The sequence below is a fragment of the Plectropomus leopardus genome, chromosome 12 (genome assembly GCF_008729295.1).
Source record: "Plectropomus leopardus isolate mb chromosome 12, YSFRI_Pleo_2.0, whole genome shotgun sequence".
Taxonomy (NCBI): domain Eukaryota; kingdom Metazoa; phylum Chordata; class Actinopteri; order Perciformes; family Serranidae; genus Plectropomus; species Plectropomus leopardus.
Window position 1 is genome coordinate 19,949,726 of NC_056474.1, and position 16,395 is coordinate 19,966,120.

General features: G+C 37.1%; 1 protein-coding gene across 1 annotated transcript in view; it reads right to left on the bottom strand.

Annotated features, from left to right (window-relative positions):
* The window catches only part of hfm1 (helicase for meiosis 1), a 42,780-nt gene that overhangs the window by 68 nt on the left and 26,317 nt on the right, over positions 1–16,395 (bottom strand). The window contains exons 8-39 of the mRNA XM_042497237.1: positions 16,262–16,394; positions 15,210–15,361; positions 14,996–15,073; positions 14,031–14,186; positions 13,240–13,440; positions 12,996–13,084; positions 12,831–12,874; positions 12,598–12,699; positions 11,465–11,610; positions 11,114–11,208; positions 10,872–11,005; positions 10,711–10,758; positions 9,431–9,511; positions 9,214–9,305; positions 8,000–8,106; positions 7,831–7,878; positions 7,023–7,120; positions 6,801–6,935; positions 6,520–6,605; positions 5,687–5,770; positions 5,359–5,516; positions 5,061–5,164; positions 4,421–4,606; positions 4,220–4,285; positions 4,000–4,124; positions 3,601–3,683; positions 3,301–3,413; positions 3,120–3,203; positions 1,602–1,901; positions 1,008–1,089; positions 753–852; positions 127–278 (exon numbers count right to left, since the gene is read on the bottom strand). Of these exons, the coding sequence (XP_042353171.1) occupies positions 127–278; positions 753–852; positions 1,008–1,089; positions 1,602–1,901; positions 3,120–3,203; positions 3,301–3,413; positions 3,601–3,683; positions 4,000–4,124; positions 4,220–4,285; positions 4,421–4,606; positions 5,061–5,164; positions 5,359–5,516; positions 5,687–5,770; positions 6,520–6,605; positions 6,801–6,935; positions 7,023–7,120; positions 7,831–7,878; positions 8,000–8,106; positions 9,214–9,305; positions 9,431–9,511; positions 10,711–10,758; positions 10,872–11,005; positions 11,114–11,208; positions 11,465–11,610; positions 12,598–12,699; positions 12,831–12,874; positions 12,996–13,084; positions 13,240–13,440; positions 14,031–14,186; positions 14,996–15,073; positions 15,210–15,361; positions 16,262–16,394 (3,662 nt within the window). The remainder of the gene's footprint in view (positions 1–126; positions 279–752; positions 853–1,007; positions 1,090–1,601; positions 1,902–3,119; positions 3,204–3,300; positions 3,414–3,600; positions 3,684–3,999; positions 4,125–4,219; positions 4,286–4,420; positions 4,607–5,060; positions 5,165–5,358; positions 5,517–5,686; positions 5,771–6,519; positions 6,606–6,800; positions 6,936–7,022; positions 7,121–7,830; positions 7,879–7,999; positions 8,107–9,213; positions 9,306–9,430; positions 9,512–10,710; positions 10,759–10,871; positions 11,006–11,113; positions 11,209–11,464; positions 11,611–12,597; positions 12,700–12,830; positions 12,875–12,995; positions 13,085–13,239; positions 13,441–14,030; positions 14,187–14,995; positions 15,074–15,209; positions 15,362–16,261; position 16,395) is intronic.

The window sequence follows — 16,395 nt, forward strand, 5'->3', positions numbered from 1 at the left end:
AAATATAAATATAATAAAAGAGGGGAATCATGAAGAAAGTATACTTTCTCAAAGTTTATTTAATATAAGACTGTTTTCATTATGTACTGAGGAAAGCCGATCGTATTGAGTTGTATTTTCCGGTACCTTCTGTTGAAAGATGAGCTGATGTTGGATGGGACGCTCATTGATGAGAAGAAATCAAACCGTCTGGTAAGAGGGGCCACATGGGTCTCAGTCTGCTTTGGGAGATTTTCTGGAGTTCTGACTGCGATCTCCTCTCTGAATATGCTTTGTCTCTGCAACAGGAGGAAGGGAGGCAAGTGTTACATCTGCCACTGACCATACACCACCAAGATGTTCGAAAGAATAAGATGTTCACAGGCACCTTTGATTAAAGTTAACCCAAGAGTCTGTAACCATTTTGGTATTAATAAATAGAATATTCCAGTCCACAGTAAGAAAATCCCATCAGCAAAAGAGCAACACTTATGGCAATGGCGGAAAGTAACTAAGTACATTTACTCAGGTACAGTACTTGAGTAGAATTATGAGGTATTTATACGTGAGTATTTCCATTTTATGATACATTATACGTCTACTTTTCTACATTTTAGAAGCAAATAAAACCAGGGTTTCCACATATTATTACCAATACATTTCTAAAATTTCTCCTAACTCTCCATAATATTTTACCCCGTTTCCATGACTTTATTTAAACAGTTTAAAATAAGGAGGCCTATATAACAATACAGACTCACATCATGTAAGACCTTTTTATTCCAGTCGAGTGTGATTCTGTTCTGTGGTTTGACTGCGACCACTGACGGTCCTGCTGCTCTGATTCCAGGACTCAGAGTTGGTGAAATCGACCTAAAACACAAACATTTTACAAATGTTTTTACTGTGTGAAGTACATTTTAAAACCTCAGTGAAAGACTGTATTTTCTGAGAGGAGACTTTAAATATTTTAACACAAACAATCACAGTTTAATAGGAGATAATTTGAGCATAATAATCTGGCCTACCTGAGTGGTGTTCTGGCCGTGGTGATACAGGGTTTGATTTGTGAGTGACAGATTAACATTGGTGCAGATGTAGCAGTGAAGCCTAAAAACAAAGCATTACATAATCCAAATTACAACATGATCTGAGTTATGACGCTATTCTTATAATTAAATTTACAGTATGTCTCTTTTATTTATTGTATAAACATTTATTTGATCTTTGTCATTTTCTGTTTATTTTTCTTTTAATTTCTTTGATTTCATTATTTTCTTTTTTCTTTTAGATTAGCTTATTTTTGATAAAGCTCAAATATATATAATTTGTTTTAAATCTGTAAATATGCATAAATTAAATTTTATTCTTTCATATAAATGGAAATTCAAATTGACACAAAATATAATGTATGTATAATGTTCTTCTGCTCAATAAGGTTAAAAAAAACATTAAAAAATAATAAATAAAATAAAAATAAAATTGTATCAATGTGAGGTGTGCAAAAATGATAAAAGCATGACCATATGTGTCTTAGAATGACGTCTTAACAAGATGTATGAAAAGCTGACAAAATTAAAAAGTATCTTCCTCCTTTATCTCCTAAATTAAATGTAACTCACTCTTTTCTCCACCTGGCAGGCTGCAGTCAACAGACTGCTGAACTTGAGGTCTAACATCAGTTGAGCATGAGGTCACCGATGTCTCGCTGGCATTCACCAAGTTCTCGTCATCAAAGTCGTCCCATTCATTTCCAAGGTCAAAGCTGACGGTTGGTATGTGTGAGGATGAAGCGCCCTGGTTTGACACCGCAGCAGACGTCTTTGACTGAGCTGAGTTGGTTGTATTGATCTGATTTAGAAACGGTTTATGGTTCTGACTCACAGCAACACCCATTCCTCGGTTAATCCACACCGAGGAACCTAAACACAGATGAATTTAATAAAAAGGATGAATACACCATCACATGTAATGTGGGTGTTGTTGCTTTCAATCTGACAAAAAAAAGTATCTCCATGAGAATTTTTAACTACCATAACTGGTTTCTTTGCATGTTTTAATCCATTTAACTACAAACGTGAGCGGGAACATGCCTCACATGGACAATACTCTTGGTCAAATAATATTAAAATATCAATAACTATCTCAATGATTTTTTTTCACTTTCTTAAACAAGCTTAGTTCATTTTGCTTTATCTGCCTTTTGCTACATATAAAGTTGCAATTCTTACTCCCTCAAATCAGTGGGGTGTATTAAGTTTTGTGTACTTGAAGTATATATATTTTTTCTCTTCTTCTTTTATTTAGGCAATGTTTTGATCAACAAGATTGCAAATGGAAACATAGCCTTAATTAGGAAAAAAGATATTAACTATTTATGTGGAGCATACAGTGAGCACACCTCCTTTATGCCCTGCAGTGACATATTTTATGTCTCACACACACACGGTCCCTCAACTTGAATTATGTCTACAAACAAATTGCCATTAAATTTAGTATATGAAATTGAAGTCATATTATTATTACTTCTCCTTTTCAGGGTTATACTTTAACAACTTTTTTGATACTTTAAGTCATGAATATATTCTTTTGATATATTCCTTCAGATTATTGATGTTTTTTGTATTTCTTTCAGACACAGGTTGTTGTTTTGTGTCAATATCACATTGTTTCTCTCTTTGTTGGTAAATTCACGGATGCTCTGCTCCTCAAATTAAAAGTCTGTGGCCAGAGAAAAACCAACCCAAATATCTGTACTGCACACACTGTACATAATGACCTATAGAGTATTTATATAAACCAATGTGTATATTATACATTCCTGATTATTGTTGCCTCCTATCGTTATTCTATTTAATGTTGTTTAATTGCATGATTTGCACTTACACTTTTTGTACTATTTCTTATACTTATCTGCACTGTTACTTTAGTACTGTATATATCTAAAGTATTCATAATCCGTTAATACTGTTCATTGTGTATATATTCACTGTATTCATACCTTTACAGATTTTTTTCCTACAAACTAACTAACTAACTGGCAGTCTGTAAAGTGTATTAAATTTGTAATTTATGGGCTGAAACATGCAGAACCACCAATATGGCCTGTCTCATACTGAGTTTGAGGTGTTTAACAATACTTTGATGGTGAGCATGAGACGCAGCAGGTGTTTGGACCGGCTCTTCCATCATCGTGTGCATGTCCTCCACAAAGTCATCATAATCTGAGTACAACACAGAAAATACAGTCACAGATCATGCAATTGTTAAAACCTGCAATGTTGGGGAATGTGTTGAGCTGAGAGTCTTTAACTGGTTTACCATCGTCAGCATCCAGATGAACTATGTCTGGCAGGTGAACACAGTCTTCTCCTGTCAGATCCACAGTCTCTGCATGAGGTCTAATTGACGCTTCATAGTGACTTCCTCCATACCTTCATCAAATAAATGAGGACATGAATATAATTCAGCAACTGGCCTTCAAATTTACATTGACTCTAATTCCATTTTATTGTCACACTTTTTGCAGGATCTCATTTGCAGCAGTTGTTTAGGAACATATTTTTATATTTATACTTATGAATCAAAGTAAATGTAAAATGTCAGTATAACTTTGAATACCAGGAACCAGCAGGTAGCCTCTCTTTGGTTTTGTAAGCAAACTCCTGCATGTTGACAGACGCAGACTCCTCAATAATTTTCATCTGAGAAAATAAAGCACAACAACAAACACAGACTTATTAAGATCTGTAACACAGAAAAATGCTCTTTTAATCCACTCATAAAATATAAGTATAAAAAATACTATCCAATTTATGTTAAATTCGTAAAGTAGCTCTTTTTTTGCATGCCTCCAAATTAAAATGGTTGGTTTTTGTCAAAGGCATCTGGCTTTGAAGAGAGCATAAATGTTTCTTCACAAATTCAATGTAAAACGTGTCGTGTGGGGGCCGAAATATTTCTTTAAGAGTATACATGCAGGCTTGCAGAGACTCAAAAAATCAGCATTTTCGTCCTTACCTTGAGTCGTTTGACAGGAGTCTCGGCGAGTGTGTTACACCTGCTCCTCAGGTCTTTCAAGTAGGAAGAGAAACTGGATTCTTGATTTGCTGACCTCTTCCGTGCCACAGTTACACCTACTTTACCTTGAGGGCAAAGAGAGGACCTCGATAATCTTATGAGCCACAATAATACACAGGTTCTCAAAGACAGATGATTGTACTGTAGTGATTGTACTCACAGCAGTCGTGGCCACAGAGATCCTTATTCTTACAGAAGTGGTTGCACTGTCTTTTATTACCTGAATCTGATTATGAAGTTGTAACATTTGAATAGATTAAAAAAACATTTCAAATATCAACCTGCCTTTCAAAAAATATGATATCGATATATACAATTTTATATTTCATTGTAAACAAAATAAAAAGCAACAGTGTAGTGCCTTGGTCTGTAGTGGTCGTGACATTTTCTCTCTGAGTTGCAGCTTGAGCTGCAGACTGTGGGCTCAGTGCAGACTGCTGCGGTCTCTGCCTGGTAGGATCATATGGCATGTTGTATGGGATATCAGTTCCAAACCTCCTGGCTCCAGAGTAGGAGACGCTGAATTTCTGTTGGATGTCCAGGCCCACTACAGGAGAGGAAAAGGCCAATGTGTAAACATTTTGGTCAGAATTAGCTTTTCATACAGAAAAAATGTAAGATTTATTACAATATTCAGTTTTATTATATATATATATATATATCTGTATATATATATTTATATATATATTAATTGAATAATTGCCTCAATTAGCTTGACACAATTAAACTGCGAGCTAAGAGATGTCTTAGCTCAACAACAGTGCTGCATTGATCCCTTTAAATATTTAGGATGTGCATTTGTATAATATAGGTGTTACATACAAACATTTTAAAATTATAAAAACAATCTGAAACAAGCAAACAGACTCTGGAAACCAACCTAAACATAACAAAATTAAAAACAAAAATAAAAATATGAACAAATGAAAAATACAAAAACTATAATAACTCTGATGTGGATATATTTCTGTGCTAACTGCAAAGGTATATCCATGGTTTACCGTATTGTGAGCTGATGAGGTTGACAACGATTTCCTCTCCTTTTGAGGCCTTTGCCACTTCAATCTTCTTCGACCAGCTACCACACTTCAACAGCACCGAGTCCCTGGAACATAAACAAGAGGATGCCTGCTGAAATCAATATACTATACATTATTTAGGTTCTGTCTTATTGTATATAACAGTGAAGGTCTGTGTTCTGATTGAGTGACAGAATTATAGAAGAAGGGAGATTAAGTGGAAGAGTGAAGACAACAGAAAATTGTTGGGAGACTGGCGACTGTTTCTGGTTTTTCTCACGTCAGTTTCTGTAGGAAGACCACAATGTTGTCAGAGTTCCCAATAATCAGAGAGACATAGTGGTGGTCCGGAGCTGTTCTCCTGAACAGCAGCTGTGCTTGGTTTTTAAGGTTCACCTTCACCACAATCTCCGCTGTAGCGCAGCTATACCTCGGAAGCTGCAAAATACAGATACAACTTCACTCAGATACAACTTCACTCAGAGTAAGAGAGCTGTCAAACGAAACCACAATGATAGTTTCAAATTCTAAAAAAAAGTGAAAACTCTATTATAAGACATAAATTAACACGTTTGTGTTTTTGATGATAAAACAGCAAAATCTTTTACCTGCTCCAAAGTAACTTCATACTTCGGAAGATGTATGACAGATTCTCTGATTTGGTTTCCGAATGGTGGATGTCTGTTAAGAATCTGAATAAAATGAAAAAAAGTTAGAATAAAGTTAGAAATATGATTTGAATATGATTTCTGTTGTTGCAAAAATGAACGATGTTAACTTGATTTTTTTGACAGTGATAAAAAGGTCAGTATAACCCAAAAATCAAAAGTACATATTTTCCTGTTACGTGTGGTGCTGTTTATCGATCTAAATTGTTTTGCTGTAAGTTGTAGAGTGTTGGAGATATCGGCCATAGAGACGTCTTCCTTCTCTCCAATATAATGGAGATCAATGGCACTCGGCTTGTGGTGCTCCAAGTGCCAAAATATACATTGACTTAAGATAATCCACAGACCTTGTTGTGAGCAGTTTCATGTAAGAACTTTTTTCTTGTTACCTAACTACACCCACCAACAGTATAACAGCACAGAAGGACGAATGCATCCACTCATGGCTGAGTAGCCAGTGTTCATGACAGCAAGGGATGTAAACATCAATGTTGTCCTCCTGGGCTGAGCTGTGATGTGAGCTAGTTCAATGGTGCTACATGAGCTAGCAGTAGATGCACACTGCACAAAACTGCTCAAAACAAGGCCAACATCTCCATGACTCAGCAACTCACACCGAAACAACGTAGATTGATAAATAACACTACCAGTAAGAGGAAGAATATGAATTTTTGAGTTTGGGGTGAACTGTCCCTTTAACAAAAGCAATGACATTTGGTGATCACAGTTAAATCGAATGCTGTGTTTCCCTTTTATTTATTATGAAGACTGACCAGCTCGACCTCCCTGGCGTGGGTTTGCTCTATTTTGCTGAACGTGGTGAGTCCAGCATTCACCATGGCAGTAGACAGGGTCTGGCCTGAAAAGAAACCCACACCCACCCACCCACAAACACACACACATTATTAACAAATGTTGACATTTAGTTTGAAACTGCATGTACATCTCATAGAGAGGATGTTTGTTTTATTGATTATTATGTGGTACCTAACATTAAAATTTTTCCTAATTTCCAAGCTACATTTTTATGCTACAATAAGCTCTGTGTATACACCTATCTTCTCCAGCTGTCTGGAAACATAGGGTGAGTTTTCCCAAAGCTTGGCTCTGAAGCACTTCGCCAGGATCAGAGAGTTGAGCAGAGCAGAGAAACCCATCTTGGATTGGTGACTCAGAAACTCTGAAAGGCCTGATTAGGAGGAAAATATCAAAGTTACAAAATACATTAAACAGAGATCACTTAGTGTATTTCTTATCCCTGATTTACTCAACATACATTTGCTGACACGTATCCCGATCCTGAAGATCTTTGCTGTGTCCTGTGTCAGTCCAAAGTCTTGAATTGAGATGGAACCCAAATAAGCCTGAATCAAGCTACAGACAAGGAAATAAACAGAAGTATTCAGATCGTTTACTCAAGTAAAAGTACTTATACAACACTGTAAAAAATACTTCTACACTTCTACGCTCACTACAAATGGAAGTCCTACATTGAAAATATTACTTAACTAAAAGTAAGTTTAACCAGGGAAATGTATTAAAAGTAAAAATTAAAAAAAACTCAAAAATTTAAATAATAAATTGGAAAACAACTTAAATATTTATAAAAAATAATTGCAGCCAATTTTCTTTAATCATCTAATTGATTCATCAGCTAATTTTTCTTAGCCGTACTGGTATTATTGGTTAGATAGTTGAATTTATAACAAACATCATATTCTATCAACTTTTTGTGTGCTTTTTTATACAAAAATCTCAATTAGTCAAGTAACTAGTAACTAAAGCTTTTAGAGATATGTAATAAAGTAAAAGTATAATGTTAATCTCTGTAATGTACTGGAGCAAATATATAAAGGGGCATGCAAAGAGCAGACCCAAGTAAAGTACACATGAATCAAATTGGTACCTAAGTATAGGACTTGAGTAAATATACTTTATATTCCACCACTGACAGTAAACACATTTCTTTAGAGGACAGTTGATAAGAAATCCATAACACACATTCTGTGATAAAATTCATAATACACAGTTCCTTTTTTTGCAATTCTGCTTTTCCACAGAGAAAATACAAACAGTAAACCTACCAGTTTACTTTCATCTCACTGGTTCTGATCTTTCCATCAATGGGAAACCTAGAAGAATTACAGAAACATCTTATTTATATCAGATTGTGTCTACATCCACCATTATGCATTTGAAAGCAGGAAGTATGATACAGTATATGCAATTGTCAGTCCTATAAATGTGTCTGACCTGATGGTGATCCTGTTCTTGTCCCTGTTGAAGGTGTTCAGGTGTCTCTTCTCATTCATCCTCAACTGAATGTCACTGAACTCTTTGCTCTTCGACACCAACTCAATCTGTACATATATAGTCACTTTTGATCTCAGTTGAAGTTGAAGACATATTTTTTTACTGTGATAATTAAAAACACTTTCTTTTGCAGCAAACAGCCTAACAACACAAAGTGTCCTATCTTGCACCTGACACAAAGTGGCGAACAATACAGCTTAAATCACGACTTACGGATTGATGTAACTGTCATTTTCATGGCCAGTGCTGTGAAAGTACTTAAGGGAACTGATCCCATCTGTGCCCTCAGTAGCTTTGTTGCTGTATTGCTGTTGTGAGGCAGCAGGAAGCGATTATGCTGCTGACCAACAAAAACCTGGTATAGAGTCAGTATGGTGCAGTATTTTCCTACTTTTTAAAGAGCACATTATTCAGATAGTAGGATGCGCCTACATAAAGGGGCTCACAGTGTGTGCACGTTGTTTTTTATACACACAGATGTGGGCAGAAAGGGCTGCTGTTGGCTAAAATAATACATCATTAATGAAGAAAATATTAATCACAATCTCTAAAATGTAAACATGGCAGAGAGCAGAGCAGGGCAGAGCTGCAGAGCTGCTGTCCAACTCTCCACTATGACAGACGCTGTGCACATTTACACACAAGGAGCAGCATAACATCACTGATATTTCAGAAGCTAAAAGTTTAGTTCTGTCTCATCCGTCAAATTTATAGCTACATTTTTTTTGTTTTGCTGTTAAATGACCCACAATATTTGCTGCTGTGACATTTCTGCTTTTACAGCATTACTCCCAGCAGACAACCACTCGCTTCTGCAATGAGGTGAATTTTCCATGTAATTAGCAATACGCCAGGTAATTTTAAAGAGAATGGCAGATGACACTCTGATTGTTTGAGTTTATGTTACACCCAGAACACACCTATTATTATTTCATTGACTAAAATAACTCCTTTGTCCCTTCCACCTTACTTTGGCCCCAGATTATGCGCCATTTAACTAGTAAAAGTGGAGTTGCTATAAAGACACGCCCTAAATGCACTTGAATAATGAACTTTAAACCATGTGCTGTAGATTGTTTCAAAAGGTCCCTTTATGTCACCATATCTGCATTTCAATCAAATACTTTGTCATGCAGTTTTATCAGGAAACCTACCAGGTCAAACAGGTTCTCAGTGCCAGCCACTTTGCTGAACTGTTTCATGGTGTCAAAGGCAACACAGTACCTAGCCATCAACCTGCCGCCCTCTGCGGGTGACAAAAACAAACTTTAAGGCTCAGGTGACAAAAGAAGTTTTTGGATAAAGGTGCAGATGCCATCAAACAAGCACACTGAACATTTTGCTAGCCATTTAAATTAATTTCCTCTCTACCTGTTGGTTTGATGTTGATGTCCTCATCCATGTCGATCAGACCAATGGAGGACAGAGAGTTGAGGTTCTTCAGACACAGTTCTGTGAGAGAGGAAGCAGCAATCACCTTGAACTACAAGAGTGTAAGTAATGTGCAAAAGGGTACCTAACAGCATAGCTTAGATTTCAAATTGCTTCAGTTAATTATTTTAATATACTAGATGGATTGTTCAGATTTATTAAGCGGGGTTGTCAATAGTCAGTGTATTACCTACAGTAGATGTCGTCAGCATCTCTGAAGCTAAGCAATATACTTTATGGTTGGGTGCAGCAGCAAAATGTATTTTAGCCCCTTAAAAAGAGCTCACATAAAAGAAACAATATCAGTTTAAGTGTCTGCCCTCAGACAGCCCTTTCTTGCAGGAAACTGATGCTGTTACATGACTCTCTTCACCGCTGTCAAACTCCTTTGACAAAAATAGTCATTTTACCTGCACAACATGGGAGCTGCTGGTCTACAGCTTCTTTGATCAGTTAGTTTCTTTAGGATGTTGTGTGACTTTGGTGGTTTAAAGAGTTAGTTTGGATTCACAAAAGTCACACAATAACACAAGCAAACAATCCAGTCAAGGTAGAGGTAGACCAGCAGCTCCCGTGTTCTGCAATGTCTGGTAGATTTCAGAAGTGCACAGATGGATATAAAGGCTTCAGTTCCCCATCAGAATGGGTGAAAAGCGGTGAAAATATTCTCAGTATAGTGTCAACATAAACTGATGCCGATTTTTAGGTGGGCTTTTTTATGTGGCTAAAATACATTTTGTTGCTGCCCCGTCCACAGTACAATGCTCAGCTTCTGCGTCTGTACTGCTGCCTTGTTTTCAAAACTGGGGGCATGCAGAGTGTAGGACTCAGTAATATAAAGATATTATATTGTGGAATAAATGGTATTTTTTTTTCCTGATTTTAAAGGTTGCTTTACAAAAAAATAGATACTTTCCCTAACTTGTCAGACAGTTCTACTTAAGTTTTTAAGAAAAGTAAAAGTAATGTTCGATCCTGTCTCCCAGCTCTGGCATTAATTAAATGCTTTTGAGGAGATATACTTTATATTGCGCATCAAAATATAGACTAAAAATATTGCAATATAATTTCCACCCCATTTCCCCCAGCCCTTGTGGACTGACATCAATGACTATGGATAAATACCTCATACAGCCCCACTTCCCCTTAATTGAGTATTTCCCTAATTGCAACACACTTATTTAGTGACTTCAAAAGGTATAAAAACAGTTGTGGCCCACCTTGCAGTTTTGCCTCAATTCCATATCTGTCTAAGTCAGCAGAGAAACCTGAAATTGGAGTTGAGGCACACTACACTGAGTCATTTAACACACAGTCATGACAAAGAGTCTGAGCACTGATACAGATCATGCTCTGTGTGTTTGTGTTTTTGAGCTCTAACCGTAGTATGTGGGGTTCTTGAGGGCTCTGATGTAGAGCAGGGTGGAGCGTATCCAGTCCAGAGCCATGTTGACATCACTGATGGTTTGGAGAACAATCTCAGCATTCAGGTGCTCCATCAGGTGACTGTGTAAGCTGGAGAAGGGAAGTATACAGTTACCTTATGTACTACTGTACAATGTCTCTCCTGTGAGAGAGCAAGAGTCAGAGGAAAACAGAGAGACAGTAACCGAGCTGTAATACCTGCTTTCAATAATTTCCACCCCATTCATGAGCGTCATGTACTTGTCTTTGGTTTGGATCTTGGTCATGATCACTGCAGTCGCTGACGTGTCAAACTAGAGTAAGAAGAGACAAAAGTTGGTATTTAATTTGTGCATCATACTACAACTAACTCTTTCTATCTTTCTTCTTCTCGTTTTTGCTATAACAGCTTCCAAGTTAATGGTACACTTTCAAACATCAATGTAGAGAAATGTTATACAGTGCCAGCGAAAACACGCATAAATCTGTTCCTTCCTTTGTGATGTTGCACCAAGAGAGGTACAGCAAGAAAAATAATCATAAAGTGTTTCACTGCAATTCTGCAATTACTTGTGGTCTCCCAGCTCGGCCTATCATCTGCAGCAAGTCTGCCTCGCTGTACTCCTCACAGGAGCCTGACACATACTGCATGGTAGATTTGATTACCACCAGATGAGCTGGCAGGTTCACCCCCATGGCCAGAGTCCTGGTGGTAACTATGATATTAAGAAAACAGACCACAGGCAAACAATTACTGTCCATGAAATACAGTAAAAGCCTATTTTGAAACTGTACTAGTGATGGGCAAAAATGGACAAGCAAATCTTTTTAAATGACTCTTCTTAGTGTCCAGTACCAGGTCAAGTGTCTGAGTGTTCAAGAATCCCTAATGTGTGGTTACATAGTGCAGAAACAGAACTGAATGTACCTGCGAGGACTGGTTAATACAGACTTGAGATCTCCACCAGCTAAGGCCAGTTGTGCATTCACGTGCTCCTCTGGTGGTTGTGCATATGACCTGGTGTTTTTATGAACTTTAAGCTGATGTGGAAGATGTGGAAACAGCAATGATGCAACAAAGATGTGTTGAATTTGTAAATATGAAAATGCCATTTTTGGTCTTGATTGTGTAGTTATTCAGAAAGATAAAGGTTTCACAGTCGGATTTGTTACTTATTTATACTAAGAATTATACAATTGGTGCATATCATACAAAGGAGAATAAAAAGAGCATGGTGGAATAGGTCATCAAATGGCGTTGGAGGATGAGATAAAACAAGACTGAGAAGAACCAGAGGTTACCTAACAGTCACTGGATTATTTACACCATATTACCGCACGTGTAGTATGTATTATTGATATCATGATATCAATATTTCATTTTAATTATCACGGTTATTCTCAGTGCCGTTGTATCACGACACAACTATTAGAAAAATACTGTATATAACTATTTGCATACAAACACATTAATATAGGTCAAATAATGTCACAAGGACTGCCATTTGACTTTCAGGCATTTACAGGTGATTCAACATGATACAGGTGAAATGACTCAGTTGTTGCAACCTGCACTGCTCGTTTTTCCTGTTTATGTCTGTGGTGTTACAAAGAAAATGAAAACACAGGATCCTGTTGCACAATTATGTAGTCACTTTTCCATTTACAGCACTGGATAAAACTCTGATAGTAAAAAGTCTCACAGAGGACAGGCAGGTCTCCAACAGTGAAGGCCTCTTCTATCAGCTTCCTATCAGACATGTCAACTCCTGCATGGTGGTAACCGACTCCTAACATCACCAGCTCTGGACCAAAAGAATAACACCAAATGATTTTATACCGTTTACAATTCAAGTCGCAATCATATGAGCATATACCTCCTTACTGGGTCTGTATCTGGTGGGTCTTGACATTTAGGCTTCAAAAGGGGACTCACCTCTTAGTTTTGAATCCAGAATAGAGTTTGCATATTTCATCAACCTAAAAAGATTACAAAGAAACAAAAAGTCAAGAAAAATCAAGCTTTCAATGAAATTAACTAAACTGAACATACAGTTTTTCAAAAAACTGTTGCATATTTGAGAATGTGTAATAGATGCACCTTTGCTTGTGCTCAATGCTCATGATAAACCGAGCATCCTTGGCCAAAACTGCAGCTGACTGCTGGACTCCTTTCCTTGTAGAGCAAAACTACAGAATTTCATTATTATTATTAGACGAAGAAATCTCACTATCCTCATAAACTATTACTGTACATCTTGTTTATTGACATGATAAAATTAAGGAGGAACACAAACACAAAGTCAGAAAAAAAAACCAAAGTTTGATCCAATTTTCCCACCCACCACTAGTGCAGGCTTATGGTCAGAGTACGTTTGTATGATGTTGGCCATCTTGTAGTTGAGTGACAGGTCAAATTTGAACTGTGTTTGGTTCGGGTTGCAAGGGAATCCCAGCACCACCTTCCTCAGCTTCACTGGACGGTGGCTCTCATCCATGTCAAGATATGTGGCTGGACCGCTCTCATTAGACAGCCAGTCTGCTATCTAAAAACACAGCAGACAAAACAATCCTATTACTCATTAACACGAGAGACACATTACAGGGCAGTGAGTCAGTGAAGTGCCTTTTTTAATTTATAAGCTATTTTTATACTTTTTTTCTTAATTAAAAATGAATCATGCAGGATTTTACTTAAAAAAAATTCTAGACTCATACAAAAGTAATCCTTCTTAATCATGAGCCACTAGAAGTGTGTGGCTGTGTATTTATCTGCAGAGACTCTGCATGCTGCCTGGATTTTCTTATTTTCTTCTTATTTTGCTGTGATAGGAACATTCCTGGGTACAGCACTCAGGTCAGGACTTTACAGAAAAAGGTAGCGGCCAGGTGCCAGACTGCAGCACACATCCAAGAGGAAGCGACAAATATCACTGACACAGTGCAGAAAAAAGGAAATACAGCGAGGCAAAACGCCAGTCTAGAGTTGGCTTTCACTTTCACTGGCAATTCTGTTTCTAAACAGCTACCAATAATGCCTGCACAGCATTTTTATTACAAAATAACTCCCATTACCTGATTTATCTCTGAATGTATCATTCTGAAAGATCACTGACTTTCTCTCTCAGCCACTTACGTCAGAAATGTTGGGTATGGTGGCTGAGACAGCCACAAACCTCATAGAGAGGCCCGTGTCAGGATTCTGTGCCGTTCTGTAGGCATGTACGGCCTTCATCCTGCTCACCACAACCTCCAACGTGGCACCACGGGTCGCATCCTTCACCACATGGACCTGGAGGAACAAAATGTGCAACTGTTGGTTTTAGAAACATCTTAGGCTACACCAATATTACCAGTATAATAGAGAATAATAGAAAAGAATGGAATTAGATGCCAGTGGTGGCTGGGTAGGATTGTTTAAGATTTGTTTGAGCTTACCATTTCCAATAACTCCTGAATGTTGTGAAGTCCCAAAGTCAAAATTATTGGGAAAAAAAGTAATAATTTTCAACATTCACAACATTTTTACCTAATGAAATACTCAGTATAAATCCATATTTTTGGCATTTAGCCTTTAAACAACATTTTCACTGCAGTAAAACATAGTTTGCTCTCCTGCTAGCTGACGCACACAAAGGGAGGCAAGGCACCTGTATTAACCGGACGGTATCTTTGCTGATGAAACTGACATGTTATATTCATTTTAAAAAGTTGATTTATTTTTATTTTTTAAATGGCTTACTTATTTGATCCAATTAATTTTAAAATGAAGGATTTTTCCTTTTTTTTAGTTTAATAATGTCATTAAATATGACGACAGGCAGCCGTACTTTTATCTCTAATGAAAAGGTGGATCTCGGTCTGGAAGAACCAGATAAACCAGTTATATGCACTCTCATAACACATAGGCCAAGAAAAACATGTACTATAAATTTTTAATGGCTGACCTCAAGTGAAATAAAGTGCTGAGGGCAGAGGCTAATGATGTGCAATCATGCATTCTGGATAAAATAAAATACACTGTAGACAATACATCTTTTTTTATGAGATTATGAGACACTACAAATGCTGTAAAATGGGCCTGTGAACAAAATATCTGACCTCATCAATGAGGAAGAGCCTGACAAGCTGCAACAGACAGTTGTTCTTCCATTTTCTTGTCATGCTGTCCCACTTTTCCTGTAAAAAAGTTAAATACAACATTACGTATTCGAGTGAAACTTCAAACTGCAAATTCACTTTTGATTCTTATCTTTCATCTCCCTTCATTTTTAGCTGCATTTGTTTAATTGAGATGCAGCATTGTGTCACACACAGGTGTGGTCAGGATGATGTGGGAGTCCTGAATCTCAAAGAAGTCATCAATCTCTGTGTCGCCCGTCAGCTCCTTACAGCTCAGCCCCAGAGGACCAAACTTTTTCTTCCAGCTCTCAAAGCACTGACTGCAGAGAGCTTTGATGGGGGCCACTGGCAAGAACAAACAGTGAATCTTTTTACAAGACAGTTCATTGTACCTGAGAAACACCCTAAATCTATAACTGAATGAAAAATCAAAACACAAGGCAAAGGTACACAAGGCAAGTAAGAAGAAAAATGTTCAAAGATCCTTATTGCTCTTCACTGACTTTGTTTAAGCTGTATTTCATTGGTTATAGGATTTCTTCCTCCTGCACGAATTTTGATACAGCACAAGCTTTGTTCACATTGACAAAGTGTATTTACTAAAGTAATGCCAAATCTGAATTTTATGTTTTCAATGAGTGTATGTTCATTTTTTAAGTCTTGAAGGGACAGTCCACCCTAAAATCAAAAATACATATTTTTCCGCTGATGTTATAGCTCAAGCGAGGAGGACTCAATTAACACATCTGACACTGTCACGGTTTGAGTCTCTCATGCATGATTACATGCAACTGATAGTTGGTGGGTGTAGTTCAGTAGAAAGGAAATAGTTCCTGGAATAAACTGCTTACAACAAGGTCTGTGGATTATTGTGAATAACAGAGTCATGATTTCTGTAAAGAGTCATTGCTGTTGAGTTTTTCCAAATATCATTTTTCTTTATTTTTAGCTCTAGTTCTAGTTCCATCATGTCAGAGGGAAGGCAGAAATCTCTGGATTGATAAATAGCACTACAAATATGAGGAAATGTATGTAGTTTTGATTTTAAGAACTGTCTTTTTAAAAGTTTAGAAAATATAACAACTTTGGGAGTTCTTCTGGGTAGGAATAATCTCCTCTGATATTGAGACTGGAAAGTACAACTTTATAGATTAAATGCAATATATTTTGTGAAATAATTACTATAGAGCAAATCTACACAAACTAGAGCTTTATTTGTGTATTTATATTTAATATTATGCTCACTGTAGACAGCTTTGACATCTCTCCACGGCTCTGAGGTTTCCATTAACAGACGAATGATGGCCAGCTCAAACAGCACTGTTTTACCAGATCCAGTGGGAGCACATGCCACATAGTTTTTACCTGTGTAAAGAACC